A 25196-nucleotide genomic window follows, 5' to 3' on the forward strand; every position below is an offset into this window, starting at 1 on the left:
GATTGTAGTTCTTCTTGCTTCTGCTGTCTGCCCTCTGGTGGATGAGGCTATCTAAGAGGCTTGTGCAAGTTTCCTGATGGGAGGGACTGGTGGTGGGTAGAGCTGACTATTGCTCTGGTGGGCAGAGCTCAGTAAAACTTTAATCCGTTTGACTGCTGATGGGTGTGGCTGTGTACCCTCCCTGTTGGTTGTTTGGCCGGAGGCAACCCAACACTGGAGCCTACCTGGGCTGTTTGGTGGGGCTAATGGCAGACTCTGGGAGGGCTCACACCAAGGAGTACTTCCCAGAACTTCTGCTGCCAGTGTCCTTGTCCCCACGGTGTGCCACAGCCACCCCCACCTCTGCAGGAGACCCTCCAACACTAGCAGGTAGGTCTGGTTCAGTCTCCCCTGGGGTCACTGCTCCTTCCCCTGGGTCCCAATGCCACACTACTTTGTGTGTGCCTTCCAAGAGTGGAGTCTCTGTTTCCCCCAGTCCTTTCGAAGTCCTGCAATCAAATCCCACTAGGCTTCAAAGTCTGATTCTCTAGGAATTCCTCCTCCCATTGCCGGTCCCCCAGGTTGGGAAGCCTGACGTGGGTCTCAGAACCTTCACTCCAGTGGTGGACTTCTGTGGTATAAGTGTTCTCCAGTCTGTGAGTCACCCACCCAGCAGTTATGGGATTTGATTTTACTGTGATTGCACCCCTCCTACCATCTTATTGTGGCTTCTCCTTTGTCTTTGGATGTGGGGTATCTTTTTTGGTGTGTTCCAGTGTCTTCCTGTCGATGATTGTCCAGCAGTTAGTTGTGATTCTGGTGTTCTTGCAAGAGGGAGTGAGAGCACGTCCTTCTACTCCGCCATCTTGGTTCCGATCCCTGATGCTACATTTGATGTACATCATCTCCTCCCGTCATCCAACCTTGCCAGGGAGTGGTTATACCTTTTAACATATGAGAAATTGAGGGTTGGAGAAGGACAGGCCTTTGTTCAAGGCCATGGCTGGAGGAGGGTGAGAGCAAAGGTCATTCTGGAGCCAGTCTTCTGTAAAAGAATCTTGCCTGGCAACCAGAAGTCCTGGCTCCTGCAGCTCTGCCGCTCACTTACTTCCTGTGACTTGGTGTATGACTGTTAGCATAACTGACACCATCTTGGCCCTTTTCACTGTCTCCTGTCCCTAACCAGGATTGTACTGTGTGGTATCATCAAAGGCTTTGTAGTTAATAGATATTGTTTAATACTCATTAGGACCATGTGGCCTCTATGCTGTTAGTCCCCAAACAATGCTGAAAACTTCTCTGATATATTCCTGGTGCCCATGAGACTGGTCACCCATTCATAAATCTCAACTTAGTAATGCACATCCTATCTCCAAGCACTTACCCCTATACACTAGGTTAACTATAAAATTGTCCCAATGGCCCCTTGTGGTGTGTAGTGCAGCTGCGAATGCTTCCAGATCATCATCCACCTGATCCCAATCCCACTCTGTGAGTAAGTTACCCTATAATAAACTGATCCATTGATTACATGGAGCTGCCTGCCTCATTTTTCGATCTCAAGATGCTTTCTTAATTTTAGTTCCCTCCATGAGAAAACACTTGGTTTTCTCACCTGTGTAGTGAAGGGTTTGGAGGAAAAGTTCTCTGAGGGGTTTCCAATCCAATCAACCGTTTTCTGTGTCCCCTCTGGGTCTGGCAGAGCACATGTCACATGGACCATGCCCCAGAAGGAGAGGGCGAGGGTTTTCCCGCCTAGTGAGTACCTGCTGCCAGCCAGGGGCTTTACCTCCATCATGTCCTATGGGCCTTAGTGGTCCAGTGTGTGCACCTGTGAGTCAGAAAGGACTGGGTTCCAATCCCAGCTCCTACCTGCAGCTCATTTCCTTCTGGGCTCATTTCCTTCATCTGTGACCCCCTGGGGTTGTTGTGAGTCCTTGCAGAGAGAATGCTTAAACAATGCTACACAAGAGCCTGGAACAGGTAGGAACTCGAAGTGTGCTAGTGTTTCCAATGTTTCTGCCACCATTAGCCTTGTTTTCCCATGGGAAGGCTTTGGCCAAGATGACATGAATCCACCTCTGAGCACACAGACCTGCCAGGATATGTGGTCCAAGGTCCAGCAGCCCACATACACACAGCCAACCTGGATCCTGGAAGTCTGCCTCTTGTGCACACCCAACCAGTCTTCCTGACCCCTGGTCCTGGTTCTACCTTCCCCCTACATCCTTGCCCTGTCTCCCCACTCTGGTCTTTGCTGAGCTTTGGCACTTCACCCCTAGCTCACTCACCTTCCAAGCCCTGTCTACTTTGGTGCCTCTTGTGGTGTCCCCTTTGTGTCTTCCAACCCGGCCAGGCAGAGAAGAGCCAGGTAGGTGCTGGGCTGTGGCTCATTAACCCCCTAACCCCTCCTTTCAGTCAGGCCTTCGGGGGTCCTCTCCCTTTGGGGCTCCTTTGAGGCACTGAGCCCCCACCCCGCAGTCACCCAGGATCAACTTCTTGGTCCCTCCTAGAGCACGTGTTGGGAGGGGACTTGCCTCTGGGATTTGCTGATAATGAGAACAACATTGTTAAGAGCCCTCATGGGTTCCAGAATTTTACAACCAACGGGGTATCTTTTATTGACATTATTCCATCTGGTCCTCAGAACAGTCAGGGGAGACAGGCAGCCCAAGAAGAGGAAACTGAGGTCCAGAGAAGTGAAATGACTTACTGATGCTTATACTAATGTTTAGTATCAGAGCTGCAAGGCAGACCCAGGGCTTCATTCCCAGGCCTGTGCTCTGCATATGGGTAAGGGCATAGGGTCTGAAGAGACAAGTCCTGGGTATGAATACCAGTTCTAATATATTTTAGCTATGTCACCTTAGGCATGTTACTTAACCTCTCTGAGTCTGAGTTTCTCCATCTGTAAAATGGAACATAACAATATTACCCATCTCATAGAGTTTTTGAGAGGATTTAGGACATAGTGAAACATGATTTTTTGAAAATGACTCCAAGGGTTTGGTTTGTATTATCTAGCAATAGCCAGAGGAGAGGCTGCCTGCATCTATACTATTTCCCAGGGGACTAGTGATGTTCATCTCCTGCAGGAGAAGATACAACTTTCATGGGCTCTCGGAGTCTCTAGATGCCAAACAGCTGGCTTCACCAGGTACTACTGTCAACAGCTGGCATCTAAGCTTAGACTGCTTAGTACCCAGTAGTTGGTTTTTTCTGCTTATAAAGTTACTCTCTTGCTCCCTTTCCCCCCAGAAGGAAAGCAACAAGGGTCAGGGCCATAATGCCTCTATCTTAGGGTATATGTGTGAGAGCTGTTAGCAGCCAACACTCAGCTGCCAGAGGGAAGACCACTAACTGTGTCTGCTATAGTCTATCCCTTGAACCTCTCGGATTCATTCACTTTTCACAAGTTCACTCCATTTGGACATAGGGTTTCCAGGATTCTGATTAGTCACAGTTTCAAGGGAAATTTCTAAGAGAAGGATTAGTTGGATTAACGACTGCCCTCGCTGCTGCAGTCAGTCCCAAGGCTGCAGGTGACACTTCATCATCCCTCTCCTCTGCCACCCATTCTAGATTCCCTTCCCCTTTCCCTTCACATTCAGTCATTTCAGTGGGTCTAGATGGATTCCCTCCTAGCATGACCCAGACCCTCATCCCTGACAGTCCTGAGCCCCTGTTTACTCTGCCTCATCAAGCTATAGTTGCTTTAATTGTCCATTAAGAGTTAAAGTTGGCAGAAACCAGAAATGCTCACTTGCCTGAGTGCTGACCTCCCAGCCCCCATTATGTAAGAGTGGTTTTACCTCCTCCTGAAGATCACGGTCAATTGCCCTTCTAAATATGGTAACTCCTTTTTCTGACTGCTGGTCTGCTTTCACAGTGGGCTTAAAATGACCAAGCAGAAGCTGTAGCTTTAAATTTAGTGAGATTTACTGTGTCTCCTGGTGAATCCGGACTGCTTAATCCACAGAGGCCAGAATCGTCAGGACTGGAGGTACAAATTCCCTCAAATAGGTCACTGTGGGTAGTGGTGGATGGAGCCACTCTGACTTCCACCCACTGGTTCTTGGCAGGAAGCATCACTTTTTAATGGGCACCCAGGCTGAAAATGGATCCATCCCATTGGATGGGAACATGGACCCTATTACCGCTCCCTGATTGGAGCAGCTAGTGGTTTTCCTATGCAATCATTTCCAGCCTCCCACCCACCTATATTGCTGATACATGAGTATTTGCTAACAAACAAGTGATACCAATGCCAAAAATATAAAAACTTACAGGAGAAAATCTTTGCATTGAATCAAATGCTAACTTCTTGGCTCCCACAGCCCCCTTTGCTTCTCTCTGTCCTAGTACCTTATATTATTTCTCTGGGTCTGACTCCCCAGTTAAACTATGGATACCTTGAGGGCAGCAACTATGACTGGCTTATTTCTGTCTCTAGCAGTCCTAGTAAAGATTTTAAATATAAATGATTGGATGATCAAATTTTATTCATCACATTACTGACTGATGAAAACTGTGAAAACCAATTATTCTATAGCACCAGTGGGAAGACTTCTTGATCCAGTATTTGAGGACCGGGTTTTAGCTGTCTGCTCAACTGAATGAAGTCAATTTGGGTTGCTGTAATTCATTTAAAAATATTTATTGTGTTTATTCTGTGCTGGGCACTGTCATTTGTGTCCAGGGAGCTGAATAATTTGCATCTAAGGATTAAGGGTCCCAGAATTCCCTGGGCCCTGGGGACATGCCATTTTGGTGATGGCTGCTTTGACATCCTTGTTCCTCAGCGTGTTGATGAGAGCGTTGAGGACAGGTGCGAGAATAGCATGCACCACGTTGCCCATGATGTGGAAGTCGAGGGGTAGGTCAGCCCTGTAGGCCACGTAGGCTATGGCAATGGATGAGTAGTAGGTGCCAACCAGGAGGTGGGAGCTGCAGGTGGAGAAGGCTTTCGAGCGTCCTTCTCGGGAGCTGATGAGAAGCACTGAGGCCAGGATGTGGGCATAGGAGAGAAGCACCAGGAGAAGGGGCAGAAAGGACACCACCAAGGCGATGCAGAAGCCCATGAAGGTCTGGGACGTGGTGTCAGAGCAGGAGGCCTGGACCACAACCAAGTGGTCACAGAAGCAGTGGCAGATGTGAACAGTGTTGTCAAAAGCCATGTGTAACATCTGCACCACTGCTGGGATGGGCAGAAGGAGGGCAGTGAGCTGGCCACTGGCTGCCAGTGCAGCATTGGTCTGTGGGGTCATGAGGACAGGGTAGTGCAGTGGGCGGCAGATAGCCACATAGCGGTCACAGGCCATGACCACCAGGATGAAGGCTTCAGAGCAGTTAAGGCCATGGAATAGGTACATCTGCAGGAAGCAAGCAGAGAAGCTGAGGTAGTGGTCCCCAAGCAAGAATAGGGACAGCCAGGTTCGAGCCCTGGTCTGGGAAGATCTCACATGCCGCGGGGCGGCTAGGCCCGTGAGCCACAGTTACTGAGCCTGCGCGTCTGGAGCCTGTGCTCCGCAACAAGAGAGGCCGCGATAGTGAGAGGCCCGCGCACCGTGATGAAGAGTGGACCCCACTTGCCACAACTAGAGAAAGCCCCCGCACAGAAACGAAGACCCAACACAGCCAAAATAAATAAATAAATTAATTAATTAATTAAAGATGATTAAAAAAAAAAAAAAGAATAGGGACAGCATCTTGGGGACAGTGGTTGTAGTGGAGAGGATGTCCAGGGCTGAGAGGCTGATCAGGAAGAAGTACATGGGTTTGTGGAGGCTGGGCTCTGCCACCACAGACACCAGGATCAGCTCATTTCCCACCAGGATGAGTAGAGAGAATAAGAGGAAAATCAAGAAGACAAGGAGGAAGAGGGATTCAAGCAGACAGGGGATGCCCACCAGGTAGAAGACAGGTGAGGAGTCCTTTGATCCATTACAGGTGGCTTCCATAGTGGGTCAGGGCTGGTTATTTGCAGACAGACACTGGAAACATCAGTACATATCTGGAAACCAGAACAACCAGGGGAACATTAACTAGAACATGCATCTTTTTGTTTCCAACATGGATCTCAATCCTAACTGTTTCTTTGTGCCTGGAATTTCATTGCACAACTAAGATGCTCAGGATAGTGAGTTGTCTAATGAGCAATGGTTAAAAAGCTGGTCCTGTGTCGGGGGCAAGAGGGGTGAACATAAACACCTGAAGGGCTGTCAAGGGGCAGGTACAACACTTACAAAGAACTGGGGCCAGTATTAGCAGCTTCAGGGACCCAGAGAGCCCCACATATGGAATAAGTTTCTTACAATTAGAACTATCCCATAAGGCAAAAGACTGGCTTGAGAATGAGTGGATTCCTTATAACTAGAGGTATGCAAAGCTGGGGTCTTTTGAGCTGAAATGGTGCACAGGAGGTTTAATATTTAGATAGGAGCTAGATTAAAAACCCTTAAGCAACCTTCTGACCCTAGATCCATTGGTTCTTTAAAAAAAAAAAAAGTAACATAAATGAACTACATCAATCAGATTGTGGAGGATTCCCTTTCTATGATATCTTATTGATAGGAAGAACTGCTTCCCCCAAGGGCTGCTACAGAATGCAGTCTGCTTCAGCCAAGAGCAGCTCCCCTTTCTGTGCAGCTGCTGCTGGGACTCTGTCTGTCTCAGTCTAACCTGAGTCCTTGTATCCTGTCTATTTGTCATATCCAGAGACCAGTCATCCTGATTTGCCCAGAACCGCCTGGTTTTAGCACTGCAAGTCCCATGTCCCAGGAAATCCCTTAGTCCCCGGCAAACTGAGATGTCAGTCACCTTGCGAGGGCAGAGGCATTGTATATGCCTTTGGTAGAAGGAGTGATTTCCTGAAAGGAATCCAAGTGGAAGATAGATTCTCCCCCTGTTGGGAAAAAAACAAACTCCAGGGCACTTCCTGGGTCACTCCATGGTCTTTCCCCCTCCTGGCTGCTGCAGCTCAGCAGGTGTCACTGTTAAGCCACTTCATGCCCACTGCTCTGGGCCCCAGTTCAGAGGGCACCACAGAGAACTGAAAAGTCTCAGAACCAGTGCCAGGAGAGAAGACCAAGCACTCTTCAGAGAGTAACTCCGCTCCCAGGAGGCTGTTGAAGGTTACTGTGCGTGCACGGCAGCCCAAGACCCCCGAAGTGAGACTTCCAACCCCCAGAACTGAGCTGAGGGAAGTGTTGACTCGCCCTTCACCTTGACTAAGTGATCCAGGGTCAGGTTATGTTGATGTTCAGATCACTGCCTCCCTGCCCCAGGGACCCCTGGAGCAGATCCACTTGGTTTTCCAGGACCACCTCCAGCTTCTCCCTCTTCTAACAAACCCTTCTCACGCCACAGAATACGTAAGCGTGAAAATGGCCTGCAGATAATTGAGTCCCTGACGCTTTCTTTCACAGATGAAAAGTCAGGCCTGGGAATTCCCTGGTGGTCCAGTGGTTAGGACTCTGCGCTTCCATTTCAGGGGGCGCGGGTTCAATCCCTGGTTGAGGAACTAAGATCCCGAAAGCTGGGAGGCCAAAAACAACAAAAAAAGACAAGTCAGGCCGGGGTGGGGATGGGGAGCAGCCCCCAGGTCAACAGCTGGTCTGTACCAGACTTGGTCCTGGAAACCAGGCCTCAGGCTCTGGTCTTGGACTCTTTCCACCAAGCCAGGCCACCTGGAGGATTTGGAAGCTCTGGTTTCCACCTGGGGAAAAAATAGGCCAAAAGTTTTATTTTCCTCTCTCCATTTCTTAGGCTGATGTCAGAGACAGTTATGGATTTCTGTTTGGTTCTGAGGGCGTTTTCAAACAGTTTCAGATGGTCTGGTTACTAAATAGAGGCGCTACATGGCTAGAAAAAAATGCTCTTTTCAAGAAATGACTTAAGGAAGAGGTGGATTGGGCACATCTGCGTGGAAAAAAGTCATGACAATCAGGTCCTGTGTCCTGAGCAGAACGGTTGTATACCTGGTGCCTGGTAGTTGTGGCACATATGCACAATGGAATATTACTCAGCCATAAAAAGGAACAAAATTGAATTATTTGTAGTGAGGTGGATGGACCTAGAGTCTGTCATACAGGGTGAAGTAAGTCAGAAAGAGAAAAACAAATACCGTACGCCAACACATATATATGGAATCTAAAAAAAAAAAAAAATGGTTCTGAAGAACCTAAGGGCAGGACAGGAATAAAGACGCAGACCTACTAGAGAATGGACTTGAGGACACGGGGAGGGGGAAGGGTAAGCTGGGACGAAGTGAGAGAGTGGCAAAAAACAAAAAACAAAAAAACCCTACAACTACAGTTTCAGTAGTTGTGGCTCACGGGCTCTAGAGCGCAGACACCAGGCACCTGGTACCTGGCTCATAATAAACCCTCAACAAATATTTTTTAAATAAATGAATTAATTAATGAAAGGGTTAACCTGAGTTAAACTGAACTTTTTCCCATAATGGACTAGTCAGCAGGGATTTTTCTTTTCTTTTCTTTTAACATCTAAATTGATAGAATGCACATTTCCGGGGAAGCTGCTGCCATTCTGAGATGCTGTTCCCTCCGCTGGCTGGGCCCATGTAAGCAGGTTTTGCAAGGTCTGCGGGGCAATCACAGAACATCAGAGCCAGAAGGGTCCTTAAAAGCAAGCAACGTAGTCCAATCCCCACAGCCCTCCTCCCATTTTTCAAATAAAATAACTCAGAGAAGGGAGTGACTTGCTCAGTCAAGGTCACACAAGGAGCTGGAAGTCAGACTCCGGGCTCCCTGCCAGGTCTCCCAAGGGTCCACCACGGGAGAGGCGCTGAAGCGTCCCTGTCTGGCAGCCCACATCATTCTTGTATCCCTCACCAGCCTGAGGATTCCTTGGGGCTGGAGACTGACCCTGACTCCTTTCCTATAAAGCCAGGATCTCAGTGTGGTCCAGCGCCTGGCTTCTTCGTGTTTCCACAGAGCTGTCCTGACCACCTCAGGGCTTTCCTTCCAGCATTGCTGCGGAATCAGACACATCACCCTGTGGAAAGCTTCGGTCCTGCTCCCCTATTGTTGCTGATAGGCAGGAGGGGGCTCAGAGAGGGGCTATGCCTGGCCAAAGTCACACAGCCAGTGAATCAGCAGCCAGCCTGCAATGCTATAAATTGGGGCAGAACGATTTTAGCCCATCTCCCTTCTGGTAGGGCCCCTCTCATAGTGGGGTGACGGTCCCTAATTGCCTGTCCCCTTAAACTGTGCCCTTCCAGAAGCCTGTCCCTCCTTGGGCTCTGACAGGCTCTGGGCACTTCCTTTGCAGCCTTCATGCCTACATAAGAGGGGGCTCAGCTCACCTGCAACCCAGGCCACTCCAGCTGCCCCTTCCTCTCCCCAAGCCAGCGCTGCCTCAGTGGGGAGGACACGTTGGGGCTGAGACTGGTTCCATTAAAACCCCAGGCCCTCCTGTCCCTAACTTGCTGGGTCCTCTCCCCTGAGGTCCCTTTCTAACAGGGCCCTGTGTAATGCTTTTCTGAGGACTCCCAAGTGGCTGGTTAGAAGCTACCACTGGGCTTGGCTGATATTAGAACAACAAGATTAATAGTCCTCACTGGGGCACAGAACTCTGTGGTCTATGGAGGTTTTCCCACCTACTGAGCAACAGTTCACAGCCCCACATGACAGGTGAGGAACCCAAGGCTCAGAGGTGAAAGGAATTGCCCAGGTCACACAGCAGGCCGAGGGCCAGGCAGGATGGAGGTCTCAGATTTGCTAACTCTCAGTCTAGCCTCTGAGCCAACCAACCACACAAATGAGACGAAGTTTGTGAAAAATCTCTATATAACTGTAAAGTGCTGTGCTGTTGGCCAGGGGATGGGGGTGTGGGGACCCTTCAAGTGTTTTGAAACTAGAGGAACAAGTATGACAAAGCAGAGAGCCACTCAGTTTCCCAAATCTTCACTCTGTCTCACTCGTTTGCCCTCTCTTACTCTCACTGTTTCTTAGATGCCTTATAACTCCAAGTCCAACCTCCTCCAGGGAGCCTTCCGTGACTTATCTTCCTCCAGCTCCCAGGGCTCTTGCTCTCCTCTGGATTAACCAGGCTGACTGCCTATGCCATCCACTTTAAAGATTAGGAGGGGACTTCCCTGGTGGCGCAATGGTTAAGAATCCGCCTGCCAATGCAGGGGACATGGGTTCAAGCCCTTGTCCGGGAGGATCCCACATGCCACAGAGCAACTAAGCCCGTGTGCCACAACTACTGAGCCTGCGCTCTAGAACCTGCGAGCCACAACTACTGAGCCTGTGTGCCACAACTACTGAAGCCCACGTGCCTAGAACCCTTGCTCCTCAACAAGAGAAGCCACTACGATGAGAAGCCAGCGAACCGCAATGAAGAGTCGCCCCTGCTCGCCGCAACTAGAGAAAGTCGGCGCGCAGCAATGAAGACCCAACGCAGCCAAAAATAAATATAAAATAATAAATGAATTAAAAAAAATAAAGATTAGGAGAACTGAGGTTCATCATTCATTCCACATTGAATGAAGCTGGCTTCGTGCTGGGTGCCTGAACACAGTGAATTGACAGAGTCTAGTGGGGGTAGCCTATGGAAAAAATTGACCACCAATCATATCCAGTGTGATCTGTACTACTATAGAGTTGAAGGGCTCAGAGGAGGGAACAAAGTAGGTTTGCATGATGGAAGACAACTTTCAGGTGGGTTGTGAATTATAAGCAGATGAGGAGAGCTCTCCAGGCCAATAAGGCAGGGACAAAGTGAGGAAAGGGTGGAAAAGTAGATGTGTTAGAGGGGCAGATAGAAGTGTGTTTGGGATGTAGTATAGAGGGAGAGACTGGGAGTCTCAAAAGATGAGGTCTGCAGGGGCCAGAACCAGAAGGGTCTCGAATTCCAGGCCAAGGAATACGAAGCCAGCACGAGGACATTGGAGAACCAGGGGCAGCCTTCAGGCAGGGGGCTAACAGATGCTTGTTTCAGAAAGATCACACCCACTGCCACGTGGAGAGGGGATTCAAGCGGGAGAGGCTAGAGGCAGGGAGGCCAGCCAGGGAGATGGGGGAGGCCAGCCAGGGAGATGGGTGGTGAGGAGAGAAAGAGGGTGAAGGAACAATGATAATGATGACAGAAGCTGCTGCCCTTTAGTGAGTGCTTACTTGTACCAATGACTGTGCCCTGGTGGTCACATACTTGGTTTCAGTTCTTCTGATCAGTGGTTTTTATTACCCTGGTTTTTATTATCCAACTGTCTTCAAGGTCCATGCTTCTTAACTATCAAAAATCAGATAGATCTTCAAGAGGCAGCGTTGTCAGAATTTGATAACGGCATGTGGAAGAGTGCGAGACGATGCTGGGCGTTCTGGCTTGGGTGATGAGGCAGGTGGCGGTGATGTTGGCTGAGCTGCAGCACATGGCGGTGGGCAATGGGCAGTGTAGGTGAGAAGATTTTGCAGGGAGATGATGAGTTTGATTTTGGACATGTTGCATTAGAGGGACCCATGGGATATCCAAGTGGGGATGACCAGCAGGTATTGGAGGGTTTAAGTCTGGAGCTCAAGAGAGAGAGCTGAGTTGCTGACAAAGACTTGGGAAGGCTATGCTTTATGGAGCTAGGGAGAGAGTGTAGAGTGAGGACAGAATCTTGGAGGAAACCAACATGAGACTGAGGCAGAACAAGAAACGTCTGCAAAAGATGCTGGGAAAAAAATGGCCAGAGAGAGTGAAGCAAAGCCAGGAGAGTATGATATCACAGAGGCACTCCAAAGGGCACATGTGGCCAGCAGCAGTAAAAGCTGCTGTTGGGATTGGAAGGATGAGAAGTGAAGAGTGTCCAGGAGATCCAGCAAGGAGGAGGTCAGTGGGGACCTCAGGGTGAACAGGTCCAGTGGAACGATAGGAGTAGAAGTTTGGTGGTGTGGACATTTGGGGGGTAAGTAGGGAGAGTGGATAACATTTTCAAGATGTGTGGCTGTGAAGAGATGTGGATGGTTGGAGGGCAATGAGGGATCAGGGAGGATTTTGTTATATTTTTAAATTGGAAATATTTGAGCAGATGTCCCACCATTTGTTGGTAGGAGTTAGCCAGCAGAGAGGGAGAGGAGGAAGGGATGGTCAAAGAGGAGGAGAAGTGGATCTTCTGAGCCCAGGGTCTGGACTACTAGTAGGTGAGAAGGAGGTTTAAAAGAGAGAGAGAGAGAAAGGCAAGATTGCAGATTTAGTGGTGCAGGGGTAGGGGGGCAACTTTCACTTAAGACAAGAGTGGCGGGAGAATTTCATGAAGAGGCTGAGATTGCAGGGGAGTTTGTTCTCCATCGAATGGGCCTGAGAGGGCATATAGTGGATATGTGCTCAGATCCTGGTGCCAGACCAGTTTGGGTTCAAGCCTGGCTGGGAGCTCTCTGAGACTCTGTTTCCGCTTCTGTAGAATGGGGGTTTGTTTACTGAGTGCAAGCTCTGTGCTAGTGCAGCGCAGGTTGAGAAGAGGTGAAGGGTGCCAGCAGGTGTCAGAAGCGTCTTCTACCCAGGTTACACAGCCCTGTCCCTCTCTCCTGGGACCGTGGGGAGGCCCGTAACATTCCCAGTCCAGGTCTCACCCACCTGAGAAAGTGGGGAGGTCCAGAAATGTCTCTAGGAGGCGTCCATGTATCTCAGGAACATTTTCGAGCTCAGAACAGACAGCCTGGCCCTCTAAGTTCCGCCTGAGTGCAGGCGAGCTGCCTAAGCCGCTCTGCCCTGGAAAGTCGTCAGTGATGCTCTGTCTCTCTCCGTCTCACCCCTGCTGCTCCTCACCTTCCCTGGTGTCAGGCTCCCACACATGCGAGAGGCTGGAAAAGGAAGGTGCCAGGGAGGAAAGGGAAGTTATAAATACGTCCAGGGAGAGACGGGGCTGCCTCCCGGTGTGGGCAGGAGGCTCCTGGAGCTCTGGGGAGGAGAGTCCAGAATCAGGGACCACGACGGGGGCCTCCAGCATGGAGGGGGCCTCCTCATCGCTGTCACCATCCTTCCTGCCACCAGGAGGCAGTGTGGCATCAGCTTTGGGGGCCAAACGCACTTGGGTTCAAATCCCAGCCCCTCCATTTGGGCAATGACGTCACTTCTCTCTGCCTTTGTCTCCCCTTTGTGAATCGGGGTAATAGTACCAGCAATACTGGCTGGAATGAAGGTTTAGTGAGACACGCCAGGTGAGAGTTCTTTGCAAACTGTGAAGTGCTGTGAAGAGGTTTTCTATACCATCACCACCATAGCCACTGAGAAGTTACCCCAGGATGTCTTCCCCTCTGAGGTTTTTCAGCCTGGAAAGCTGGGAGCAGAGGACCTGGCTGAGGAAAGTTCCCTGGGGTATGAGCAGTCTGTTGAATACTCGCTGACGAAGGCCATGTAGAGAACTAGGATATTATCCTGACCACAGCCATGTTCTTTCAGGAGCACAGTCAAAGGTGCTATACTCAGTGCTCAACTCTGCATAAAACCTCATGGCTTAGTGACTGATGGACAGATGAGTGAGTCCTCAAACTAGTCCTTTGTGACAGTTAAGTGCCAAGGTTAGGGACATGAGCTCTGGGACCAGATAGTCTAGGTTAAAAACTGGTCTGCCCTTTACCTGCTGTGTAACCTTGCGCAAGTCTCCTAACCTCTCTGTGCCACCGTTTTCTCCCCAGGTGAGGGGACTTGTGGTCACGTCCGGTGTACCTGTGCACTGCTGGGCCGGCCTCCTATGGTGAGCGGGCTCATGGTATCGGCCACGTCAGAGCTCAACGTGCACTGCGTTCACAGCCCCCTCCGGGAGGGGACTTGTGGTCAGTGGTCACGTCTGGGGTGCATCTGCACTGCTGTCACAGCGTCCTCTGAGGGGGGGACTTATGGTGAGCGGTCAGGTCTTAAGTACAAGTGCACTGCTGTCACAGCCTCATCAGGTGAGGGGGCTGTAGTATCTGTCACGTCAGAGGTACACGTGAAATGCTGTGAAAGCTTCCTCAGGTGCGGGGAAGTGCAGCGATGGTTCTTGTCTCACCACATGCCCCTGGCCTGTGGAGCTGTGACATCACTGCATGTGTATCGCAGACCTGACCACTCACTGCACAACACTAACCTGTGCAGGGTAGGACATGTAAGGTTATCATAGGTAGTTGGGAACATTGACTAAGTTGATACAAGTAAAGTACTTTGAACAGTGCTTGGCCTGTAATGAATGTCAGTCATAATTATTGCATTCATTTTATAGTCAAGGACACTGAGGCTTAGAAAAATGAAGTAACTGTCCAGCGCCACATAGCTCGTCGTTTGCTGAGCTCAGGCCCAAGGGACTCCAAAGAGTGGATTGGTTTGCTTATGCTGAACTGCCTTCCCTTGTGTCTATTTCTAGAGGATAGTTGATATTTCTCACTCAAGAGACAGGAGTCTCCAACCTAAGGACCCTTAGGAGGAGATTCTGTGGCCCTCTAGGCTCCTGGTCTGGGCCCACCTCTGATTCAGACACCACCGTGAAACCCGCTTGCTGGAGAGATCCACCCCTGCCCTTGCCAGAGCCCAGGCCTGCTCCACACGGGACACCTCAGGCCTGGTCTCTCCCCTCCCCGAGGAAGACACATCTATGTTCCACTCAGAGAACAGAAAAAAAGGAGGGGGCAGGCATTTTAATAAGGACGGCAGCACTTCAATGGTGAGAGAATTTTACACATGAGTGCCAGGAACAGTTGGAGTGAGTGAATCTAGGAAACATGTGTGCAGAGTGGAGGGAGTGGGTGTGCTTGGGGTGGAACATGAGAAGGAGAGAACCAAGCAAAATGCAAACTGACAATGCTCCAAATAAACAGCACTGAGGAAAACAGCTTAGCCTGTTCCAGCCCCTCCTGAGAGACTTAGAACAGAGGCAAGTTGGGTGTCCCACCCTGGCCCAGACTGGGCCCTACCGCCAGTCAGAACCCTCCTTGCCTGTACAGTTGTCACTGGAGCATTTGTGGAGGACCAACCTGGTCAAGAAGCAGCTGCCCGTGCTCAATCTGCTTCCTGCCTTCTTCATCTCCAGGCTCATAACTCCATCAGGTGAGGAAGTGACTCATCTTCCTAGGTGAAGCATGAGGCGTGCTTCCCCAGCAGCTGTCATAAACTCTGCCCGAGTCACAGAAATGAATCCCGGGCAGTGAAGGCCCTGGATGTCTATAGATAACCCCTGCAGTCCTGCCACACTTGCTTTCCCCCAGAGAACAAGATGGTAGTAATGTTTGTTGAGTATCTATTAACTACCTACCAGGCACTGTGCAAAGTACATCCACTCATTAGCCCCATCCTGCAGATGAGAAGACAGAGGCATGAGGAATTAAGTAACACATGGGTATGAAGTTTCGGTTTGGGAAGATGAAGAAGTTCTGGAGATGGATGGTGGTGATGGTTCCACAACACTGCGAATGTACTTAATGCCACTGAACCATATACTTAAAATGGTAAATTTCACGTTTTGGATATTTCACATACACATTTCACGTGTGTATTTCACATACACACCAAAACCCCCTACAAACAAGCGAAGAATTAACACAGCTACCAAGTGGAGAAGCCAGTAGTCCTGCCCCAAAGCCTTGTTCTTGTACCTCTTCCTCTCACTTGCAAGTGGAGATTCTGATCTGGCAGAAGACAGAGCGGTAGGGGGCACTCCATATCAGGCAAAGGGAGATGGGTTTATCCTGAGGGCGCTGGGGAGTGGGGTGGGAGCAGGGTTTAAAGAAGGGAGGGGCATGGTTAGATTTAAGGTCTGGAAAGTTCCCTCTGGCTCACAGGAAGATGGAGACCTGAGGTGGGGAGGAGGCTGGGACACCGCCCGGGCCAGAGCTGCTGGTGGCCAGGACCAGGGCAGTGACAGCAGGATGGGAAGAAGTGGGCCGGTTTGAGAGACGGGTGTGGAGGAGAGGGAGAGAGGGGAGCAGGCGGTGACCGCTCTCACTGGGCTCCTTCCGGCCTGTCCATTTCAGCCTCCCCTGACAGTCGTCCTTCCGGCTCCCTCCTCTTGGACTGGAGTCTTAAAGGAAGAGCCTGGGGCACCGACCTCCTCTCTGGCCCCCAGGGGGCAGTGTTACAAAGTCTGCAAGGCGTTGGGGCCCTTGCAGCCAGGGGCAGACGCTTGCTCCCCTTGGTCTCCACTCCCAGCCTCCGCTGCACCCCCTCCCCCATGTCCCCTCGCCCAGGAGCCAAATCATTAATAACCGTAATCCCTCATGTCCCGCACTTGACACTTTACAAAAGCAGTGGTACATCCATTAGCTCATGTTCCTTCCCCAAAGACGGGGGGCAGAGCAGAACGAGACCTACCCCCACCACTTTATAATAAGGAAACTGGGGACCAGGCAGGACATAGGACCTGACCAACGCCAGCGTGTTGGTGGCAGAGGCAGGGTTGGGAGCCACGGGCCAGCCAGTGCCCAGTCTGGACCCTGTAAGAGGGGACAGCCTGCAGCACCCACAGAACAACAGCTGTTAACAACTTGAGTGCCCTCCCACCTCAGAGGGCCTTCCCAGTGATTGAGTCACATGGAGTTGTCAGTGAGGTCAGAATGACCTGGCCTCTGATTTACTTCTATCGCATCCTCTGCTTCTAGAATTACAAGAGTCATCGCCATTACCATCGCCACCATATTAATAATGGCTCACGTCTGCTCAGCTCTCAGACTTAGTAAGCACTAATCCATCAACTCATCTGAGCCTTAGGACAGCCCTGGGAAGGTATTTCACAGACAAGGGCCCTGAGGATGAGAGACGGCAAGTGACCAGCCTCAGATCACCCAGCTAGGTCTCCAGGGAGTTTACAGTCTCCTGGGAGAGCTACGCACATACAGAGTGAGATGAGTGAGATAGAGTGAGATGATTGGGTTTAGTGCAGCCCTGCCAGGAGGTTTCCCATCATCTCTACGGATGAGGAGACAGAGCCTCAGAGATCTTCTTACCGGGTCAGGATTGAACCATCTGATACCCACGCTCATGCTCTGTCTGGGCACAGGGCTGCCACTTTCAGGGAGGAATGTAGAGTTTCCAGCAGAGTATGTGTTCTCTCCGGGCTGGAGGGAGAGGCTGGTGGGAGGTAGAGGCAGTTGGACCCACGGGAAGGCTGCTGTTAGGGCAAAAGGGCTTCTCCAGAAAGAAACTCCAGACCGGGTTTAAGCTGCAGAGAGCACAGCATGGGCAGTGTAAGGCTGGGTGGGCTGGAGGAGCCAACGGCTGTGCTGAGTCATGGTGGGTAGGGCTGAGTGGCCAAGCCAGACACCTACCTGTCCGCAGACCCATGATTCTCCTCACCTAGTTGGGAAATTTGCTGAGTTCTGATCCAGGAGCCACGCCAACAAAGATGGGAAAGTCCTGAGCCCTTGGCAGGAGGGTGTCTGTTTCTCATTCACCAGAGGGAGAAACTGAAGCCCACGGAGAGACTGGGACTTCCCTGTGGTCACGACCCAGCACAGCCTGCCTCTCTCCAGCCTCAGTCTCCCAATCTGAAAAAGGGAGGGGATGAATTAAGTGAGCTCCAGGTTCCTTCCTGCTCTGACCTTCTGAGTACCACGGGTCCATCCTTGCTGTCCTTGGCTCAGACCCCAGCCCTGGCTGTATCCTCCACATGCAGCCCTGGGCAAATCACATGGCCTCTCTGAGTGTCAGAGTCCTCATGGGTGAAGTAAGTATGCACTGCCTTCCTTGGGCAGATTTAATGAGCCATGCATGAGAGCATGTCGGCACAGCTTGGGGTCTGACCCCCAGGCAGCACCTAGGGGTAGGGATGGCTGAGGCTCTGACCGAGGCCATTACTTGTCTGCCTGGCCAAGGGCCCATTTATAGATATCTGCTCTCTGGCTGCCAGGCCAGAGGGAAGTAGGAGCAATGGTGCTGATGTGGCAGTTTAGAGCCTTTTTCAGGAAGGAGCCTCCGGCCACCCTTCCCCTTCCCCCACTGCCCTGCCCACCCCCATCTTCTGGGCACCCTCACAGTGATCCTCAGAACGGTCCTGAGGGTGGGCCATTTGATATCACCATCTCCATTTAACAGGTGAGAAGACTGAGGCCCAGAAAGGAGAAAGGACGTGCTCCAAGTCCCACAGCAAGGTAGTTACAGAGCTGGGACCAGAATTGAGGTCTCGAGGCTGGAGCCCAGGACTCTCCCCTTGTAACCAAATTCCTCTTTTGCCTGGCTTGCAAAAAGGCATTTCCCCAAGTGGGATGACTTGAAGAGGTAAAGGCTTGGGTTCTGTGAACGGCTTGGGGTTTCCAAAGCAGCATCAGGCTCGACACAAGACACAGGAGTGTGCAAACATCATGGGGCCCTGGAAGCTGCAGAGCTCTGTAAACTGTGCCAGGCTTTGCCAACGGTATGGGACTCTAAAAAGACACGAAGCTTTGCAAACTGTGGGAATCCACAGATGGTATTGCGATCCACACACATCATGGGGCTCTGTCAAATGCACAGGGCTCAGCAAACATCACGTTGGCAAGTGGCAAAGGTGGGGTGCAAACCAACTTGGTTGAACCTCAAGTTGGGGCCACCCAGAGTGGAACCTCACTGCAGGATTAACCCAAGAGCTATCTGAAAGCCTGTTAGCTTAACTCCCAGAGGTCCCAGGGATTGGACTCGTGCTCTAATTCCACAGCTGGGTTCAGGAATATTCTTGGACCTGTGTCAGCCTGGGGAGGCTGAGGTGATACATGAAGGCTGCTCGTGCCTGAGGTTACTGTATGTTCTGTGCCCTGTGGGGTGCTGTGCATGCTTTTACTCAAAGATTGGTGAAATGAACTTAGCCAGCCAAGCTGGTCCCAGCATCTTTCCATGTGCAGAACTTCTGCAGCCTCTGGGGCCAAGGAGGGGGAAAGTGAGCCTCCAGAAAGTCGAAAGGACCCTTCCCTCTCTCGACCATGCACCTGCAATTTGGAGTCTGGAAGGCTGCACCTCTGCCAATCTCTGTGAGGACTCACAGTGCCTGTCTGAAGGATTTAGAGAGAGAGAGAGCCAATTTGGTTTTCTCGAGCAGGATTGGGGTCTGGTTTTCTATCAACACAAGCCAACTGTTGACCTTTCCCTGGGTGGTAGTCCTGCATTCCCATTTCTGGTCTCTCAGAAGCTCACTCACGCTACGAGTATCTATCAAGGGCCTACTATGTGCCAGGCCGATCTGTGATTACTTCAGATACTCCCCCGCTTCCTTCTAGCATCCCATACAGCCACTGGGAGCCAAGTGGGGCTGACGTGTGTCTCTCTGTCGTTGCACCCCAAAAGCTGAACTCCAATCCCACATCCCTACATCATGCAAAAACTCTATTGGAACTGGGTCGGGTTCACTTCTGTATGTTGGATTTGGGGAAACCCAGAGGTTTTCCTCAGAAAATGCAGCCTGGGTAGAGGAAAAAGCCTGGTTCCTAGCATCAGAGGTTCAAGGCGTGATCCCACAACCTACTAGCTAGGTGACTTCTGGGCAGTTACTGAGACTCAGTGCCTCATCTGTAAAATGGGAGAATAAGTACCCGGCCCACAAGGTCATTCGGAGGGCCAAATGGAAAGTGAAAGTGTGGAGCAAGGAGGAAGACCAGGTTCCTTGCTCTCTCACTGCCCTGTTCTGAGACCCACCTCTGCCACTCCCTTCTCTGAGCTCCAGGCCTCAGGCTTGGATTCTTTTTTGCTCACTGAACTTGCACAGTAGCCCTGCGAGTGAGGACTATCGTCTCTTCTTTATAGATGAGGTAGCTGACTCTCAAGAGAGGTGCAGGGACTTGCCTAAGGCCACTTGACTGGCGAATGACAAAGCTGAGATGGGACTCAGGTCTGTCTGGCTCCAAGGCCTCCATCCTCAGTCTTCAGTGCAGAAAACTCTGGGAATCTCATATGTCCTCTTCTTCTCTCCACCCTCCCTCCGCTGAGACGGCCGTACTTTTTGGAGCTGCTACCATGGGTCCCTGCCCTCCCCCAGAGGCGCTGACCACTGTGACTCCCAACGGATAGAGCCCTTCCTTGCTCTGGATCTGAGGAGCTCAGAGAGGAGATAGGGGGTCAGTGAGAGGGGGTGCGAGCTTGAGGGGGACAGAGGTTCAGTGTAGGAGGACAGTGGGGGAAAGTGGCTCTGTCCGGGGCTCCTGGAGGGTGAAAAGAGTTCTGTAACTGGGACGAGAGTTCAGTGTGGGAGGAGGCTCAGAGCGAGAGTGGGAATGCAGAGAGGAGACTGGAAAATCAGGACTGAATGACCCCAGGGCTGCGAGGGGCCACCCATCCACATTCCCTCCGCCCCTGACCTCTCCACTGCTGGAGGAGAAAATGTCCAAGCGCAATGCCAAGCCAGAGTCTGTGAAGGAGCGGGCTGAGGGGAAGCTAGCCAGCAGCCTCCTCCCATCAGCGGGGCTGGATCTAAACAAACCCATCCTCCTCCACAGCTCTGGCCCCGGGCTGCCCCAGCCAGAGATCAGAGGAGTTCAGAGAAAGAGACAGAGAGAAGGAACTAGTGACCAAGGGAGACAGGCACTTGGAGAGTGGGGTCAAGTCTGAGCGGGACTTCCTAACCCACCCGGAAGAGGTGGCTGCTGTCCACTGTGGCCCCAAAAGCATCGATCGACCCAGTGCCTGGAGCCCCCACGTTGGCGCATCCCTGCCGTGGTTCCCTGGCTGCTGTCTACAGAAGCCCCAGATAAGTTCTCGCTCCCTCTCTCCCACTAAGCTCCAGTCCTGAGATTGAAATAGGGGCTGAAGCTCACCGCGCCCCAGAAATCATGGGACCCAGGATAGGTAAGTCTGGACAAAGTCAGAAAGGGGCATTGGGAGGGAGTCTGGGGCCCACGTTCCCAGGGCGAAGGGTGAGGCTGTAGAGGTAACTTGTGCGCTCTGGGGTGAGGCAGGGGTTCGCAGTTCCCTACACTGAGCCAGACACATGGCCAGACCTAGTGAGAGTGTGTTGAATGAATGAGTGAATGACCAGAGGGGCAGGAAGGGACACTGTTTACTTAGCTGGAGGCAGGGCACCCAGCCTAACCTCCCTGATGGGACAGAGAAACCGAAAGGGCAATGGGAAGGGAGGCCCCTGGACGCTCCCCAAGCCCTGTTCTCCCTTTGAAGTAGGCAAAGATAGAGACAGACAAAGCAGACAAAAACAGAGATAGAAGTATAGTCAGACACAGAGCAAGTCCAGAGATACTCAGAGTCAGACAAAGTCTGAGACAGAAGGCCAGAGACAGCAGAAGACAAAGATCAACAGGTGTCAGCTGGAGCAGTGCAGGGACAGGGGCGACCAGCTCAGAGAGAGGGCTGCGGAAGAGACCAGGAGAAATAGAGAGAAGCAGAGACAGTGAGTGAGAGAGGGAGAGAGAGAATCAGACAGAGACAGATCAGAAGAGAGACAGGCCTGCAGACAAAGAATCCGAAAGATCAGCACAGAAAAGAAACCAATTCAGAGAAAGACCTGAAGAGACCTACGTGCGTTTGTTGGTGGTGGGGTGGGGAGGAAGCGGGAGGGGAGGTGTCCCGAAGCCTTGAGAAGCCAAGTCTGGAGCGTGCCCAGAGCACCATGTGGAGAGGGCGGCGGTTCTGGGAACAGAGCGTCCTGCTGAGCTTCTTGGGCAGGAGGAGGAAGGTGGAAGAAACAAAGGGTCTTCAGATAGGGTGGCCCTCGGGCCGGACGCCCTGCAGCGATCACCTCTGGCCTTCTCCCAGCTGTCTGTGTGCCTCACACCCACTCAGGCAAGGCCGGACTTGCATCGGGGAGTGAGGCCTGAGGGCTTCCTGGGCTGAGCAGGCAGACGCGCGGCTGTGTTGCGGCCACGGCTTGAGGACGTGGCGTGGAAGGAAGGGTGGGGGTGGATGCTTCCTCTGAAGCCCTCGCAGGAGAGATGACAATGAGGTCAGATGTGAGTGAGTTGGTTTGGAGATGGGCCACTGACAAACCAAATACCCAGTCAGCCTTGGCATGTTATAGGACCAGAGGGTTGGTAATCCTACGGGAAGAAACTAGTGACTTTGGCTGTACTGCACCTGTCCCCCAACTGTTATTCTGACCCCTGCAGGGCTCAGCTCTGGAATATTCTCTAGCTGGCCCTCCGCTTCCCACACACACAGCACAAGGCTGACCCCAGCTTCTGCCCACTGAGCCACCCGAAGCCGCCTCTGGTCTCTCTTCCTGAGCCCCAGTCTGAGCTATGGCCAGGCTTCCCCCATGCTCTCTTTCTGGTCTGAGGGATGTGGGGATGCAGCTGGGGCAGGACACAGAGCCTGGAGCCTGGTAAGAAACCCACACACAGCTGGCCTGAGGGAGAAGGGCCAGCAGTCCCAGCCAGGGGCAGACACCAGAGAGAAGAGTCAGGGTCAGACCTGGCCGTCAGCCAAGTCCCAGCACCAACTCGCCACGTGCTTTTAGGCAACAGGCAGAGCTTCCCTGTCTATGGGGGAGACGCTTAAGAAAATGATCTCCCCAGACCATGCGCATTTTGTGAGTTAGGGAAGCTGCTTTCCCACCTCTGCACCTTTGCTCAGCTTTACCTCCACCCGGAAGGCACCTGCCCACATCCCATTCTGGTGAAATTTGTCCTGTTTTCTAACTCCTCCAAACACCAACTCTTCCAGGAAGTCTTCCAGACTGATTCTCCCAGCTGGAAGTAACCTCTCTCCCATATGCTGTTTGACCCTCTCTTTGCAGTTCGTCCTTCCTTGTTCCTGGTACTGTTTCTGTTGTTCTCTCCAGTCCTAGGTTCAAATGTGGGCCAACCCAGGGCAGGGAGGTGGGGCAAGGGAAAGAACCAGGTTCAAATTGTAGCTCTGCCTCACTGGCTTTATGAGAATGCAGTGACATTCTCTCACCCTTTTTTTTTTTTTTTTAAAGTTTCCTTATTTTTTTTTTTATAACTATATTTTTCTTCCCTCTCTTTGTTTGCCAAGTGCTATTTAAATTTATTTATTTATTTTTATTTATGGCTGTGCTGGGTCTTCGTTTCTGTGCGAGGGCTCTCTCCAGTTGCGGCAAGCGGGGGCCACTCTTCATCGCAGTGCGCGGGCCTCTCACTACCACAGCCTCTCCTGCTGCGGAGCACAGGCTCCAGACGCGCAGGCTCAGCAATTGTGGCTCACGGGCCCAGTTGCTCCGCGGCATGTGGGATCCTCCCAGACCAGGGCTCGAACCCGTGTCCCCCGCACCGGCAGGCAGATTCCCAACCACTGCGCCACCAGGGAAGCCCCTCTCACCCTTTTTAATAAGTGAGGAAACACATGCTCAGAGAGGGCAAGTGACTCGTCCAAGGTCACCCAGCAAGCAAGCTGCAGAGTCGGGGCCAGAACCAGGCCTGTCCCATGCCAAAGCCCTTTCCGTTCTGTGCCATTGCCCTCGGGGCTTCCTCTTCCCTTCACACACCCCACGCTGGTGAGTCGCCACCCACCTTGGGCACTTCTCCACTGGTTCCAGACAAAGCAAGCTGTTCTCTGGGAGCTACTGACTGGGGAGTGGGCAGGGGATTTATTGCCCTAGGCCGGGCCTGGTCCGATGTGCCAGATCTCAGGCAGCTGGGAACCACATGGCGAGCTTGCCTAGACCCCACGGTCGGATGCCAGGTATCCACTGCCCAGTCCGCTTCTGTCCCTCTCTGGGACTCACTTTCTCCATCTGTGCAGTAGATGGTAGGGGTCGGCTGAGGTGGTCCCTTGGTCCCTTCCAGTGCTGAGAAGCTCAGTTTTCTGTCTCTGGAGAGAGCAATGGAGCAGAGGCCTCTTGTATGGGGCAGGCTTGGCTATCTCCAGGGTGCAGGTCTGGGCCTAGCCACACCCTGGGGGTGGAGAGGAGGTAAACTTGGTTCCTGCTACCCCTCATGGGCTGCAGCCCAGAGCCCTAAGTACTGATGCTTGGAGTGATGGAGAACAATGCCCGCCTCCCCAGACTGGGAGCTCCCTGGGAATGGGGTCTGATCTGATCCATTCCTGAGGGCCCAGAACCTGGCCCAGGTGGGGCAGAGGTGGGGTATTGGGGAAGGCTCAGCGCAGAAGCTCTCCTCCGTCCTCCTCATGCCCCCAGCACCCCCTGCCCCATGACGTTCCTTCCCTCCCTCCAACCTGCTTTGAAAGCCTACTCTTATTGAGGACTGGAGACTCGTGATAAGGAGTGAGGTGGGGTACAATGGGGCCCTTGGGGAGTAAACAGTAAAGCACAGAGAGTGACAAGCTGGGACTCTTGGCTGGGGGAAGCAGTGTGGCCTGGGCCAATGGCCACGTGTCTCTGGGGCTCAGGCTCTGTGTTTTAGGCCTAAGGAGGCCGGCCTGGATTCCCTGTGGGCTCAGGGCTCAGGGCCCACCCTCCATCTCCCAGCCCTCATCACTATTTTTAGGGTCATCTCGGGTCTAGATGGGGTAGTCAGGGCTGGAATCGGGAATAGAAATTCCCAGCACAGTGTCTCTGACCCAGCTTGGAAAACACCAGAAAGCAACAGCTGGAGGCCAGCAACATGCTATTGTCCTCCCAACAGACCACCCAAGGGTCCTGCTAGGAGGAATTTCCCAAAGATGACAGCCAAGCCCAAGGCCCAAGACTGCCCCCCCCACTTCCTGTCTGTGATTCTTCCCCTGCGGAAGCCTTGTGGGACCACACGGGGAACTGAAGCCCTCAGGGGTCCCACATTGCCTCCACCCCACCCCAGGCTCATGCTGCAGCCCCCCCGCTTCCCCAGACTCCCACACTCCACCCTTCTCTCCTCCCTCACTCAGTTTAACTCAATTCAAGAATCATGTTTTTAAGCCTGGCCTGGCCTTGAAAGATGAGAAGTGGTTTGCTGGGAAGGCAGGACACTCCAGGCTGAGGGTACAGCATGTACAAAGGCTGAGAGGTAGAAAAGAACAGGATGAGTTTGGGGAATAGCAAGCATCTACTGGGGCGAGAGAAAAGTGTTCACTAGGGGTGGCCTTGACCTCCTGGAAGCTGTGGCGTCCGTACTCACGTGCTGCAGATGGGGTCCTCAACTCACCATTGTTGAGGGCCACAGTGTACCAGGCAGGGCATTTTCCTTTCACCCTACCAAAAATGCTGTGTGCCCAGAGAAAGCGGCTGAGGCTTAGAGAGGCTAAATAAACTGCCTAAGATCACAGCCACAATGTGGCAAAACAAATATTTGAATTCAAAGTCTTCTGTCCCAGAGGGTTTCAACAGGGACCCGATATGGTCCATCAGGACCCAGCAGTGGACAGCCTCTGCCCGGGGGAGTCCACTGGCTAATCGGGCAGATAAGAGGGGGTCATAAGTGATGGAGGAGGGC

The 25196-nt window shown here is 52.1% G+C and overlaps 2 protein-coding genes across 4 annotated transcripts in view; one reads left to right on the top strand and one right to left on the bottom strand.

The window, feature by feature from the left end:
- Positions 1-4695: 4695 nt before the first annotated feature.
- LOC103017066 (olfactory receptor 2AT4-like) lies at positions 4696-24972 on the bottom strand. Its single transcript, XM_007173745.2, has 3 exons — positions 24882-24972; positions 5683-5992; positions 4696-5421 (listed from the first exon to the last, which is right to left on the bottom strand). The coding sequence occupies exons 2-3, from the start codon at positions 5937-5939 to the stop codon at positions 4698-4700; spliced, it is 981 nt and encodes a 326-aa protein (XP_007173807.2). The 5' UTR covers positions 5940-5992; positions 24882-24972; the 3' UTR covers positions 4696-4697.
- Positions 20339-25196, top strand: part of SLCO2B1 (solute carrier organic anion transporter family member 2B1) — a 54762-nt gene continuing 49904 nt past the window's right edge. For 2 of the 3 annotated variants that reach the window (XM_007173741.2, XM_007173742.2), the window contains exon 1: positions 20341-20703. In XM_007173741.2, the coding sequence (XP_007173803.1) occupies positions 20688-20703 (16 nt within the window). In that variant the 5' untranslated portion in view covers positions 20341-20687. Of the gene's footprint in view, positions 20704-25196 lie in introns of all 3 variants that reach the window. The other variant, XM_007173744.2, reaches the window with a different exon arrangement.

Source organism: Balaenoptera acutorostrata, chromosome 9 (assembly GCF_949987535.1).
Source record: "Balaenoptera acutorostrata chromosome 9, mBalAcu1.1, whole genome shotgun sequence".
In the NCBI taxonomy this organism is placed as follows: Eukaryota; Metazoa; Chordata; class Mammalia; order Artiodactyla; family Balaenopteridae; genus Balaenoptera; species Balaenoptera acutorostrata.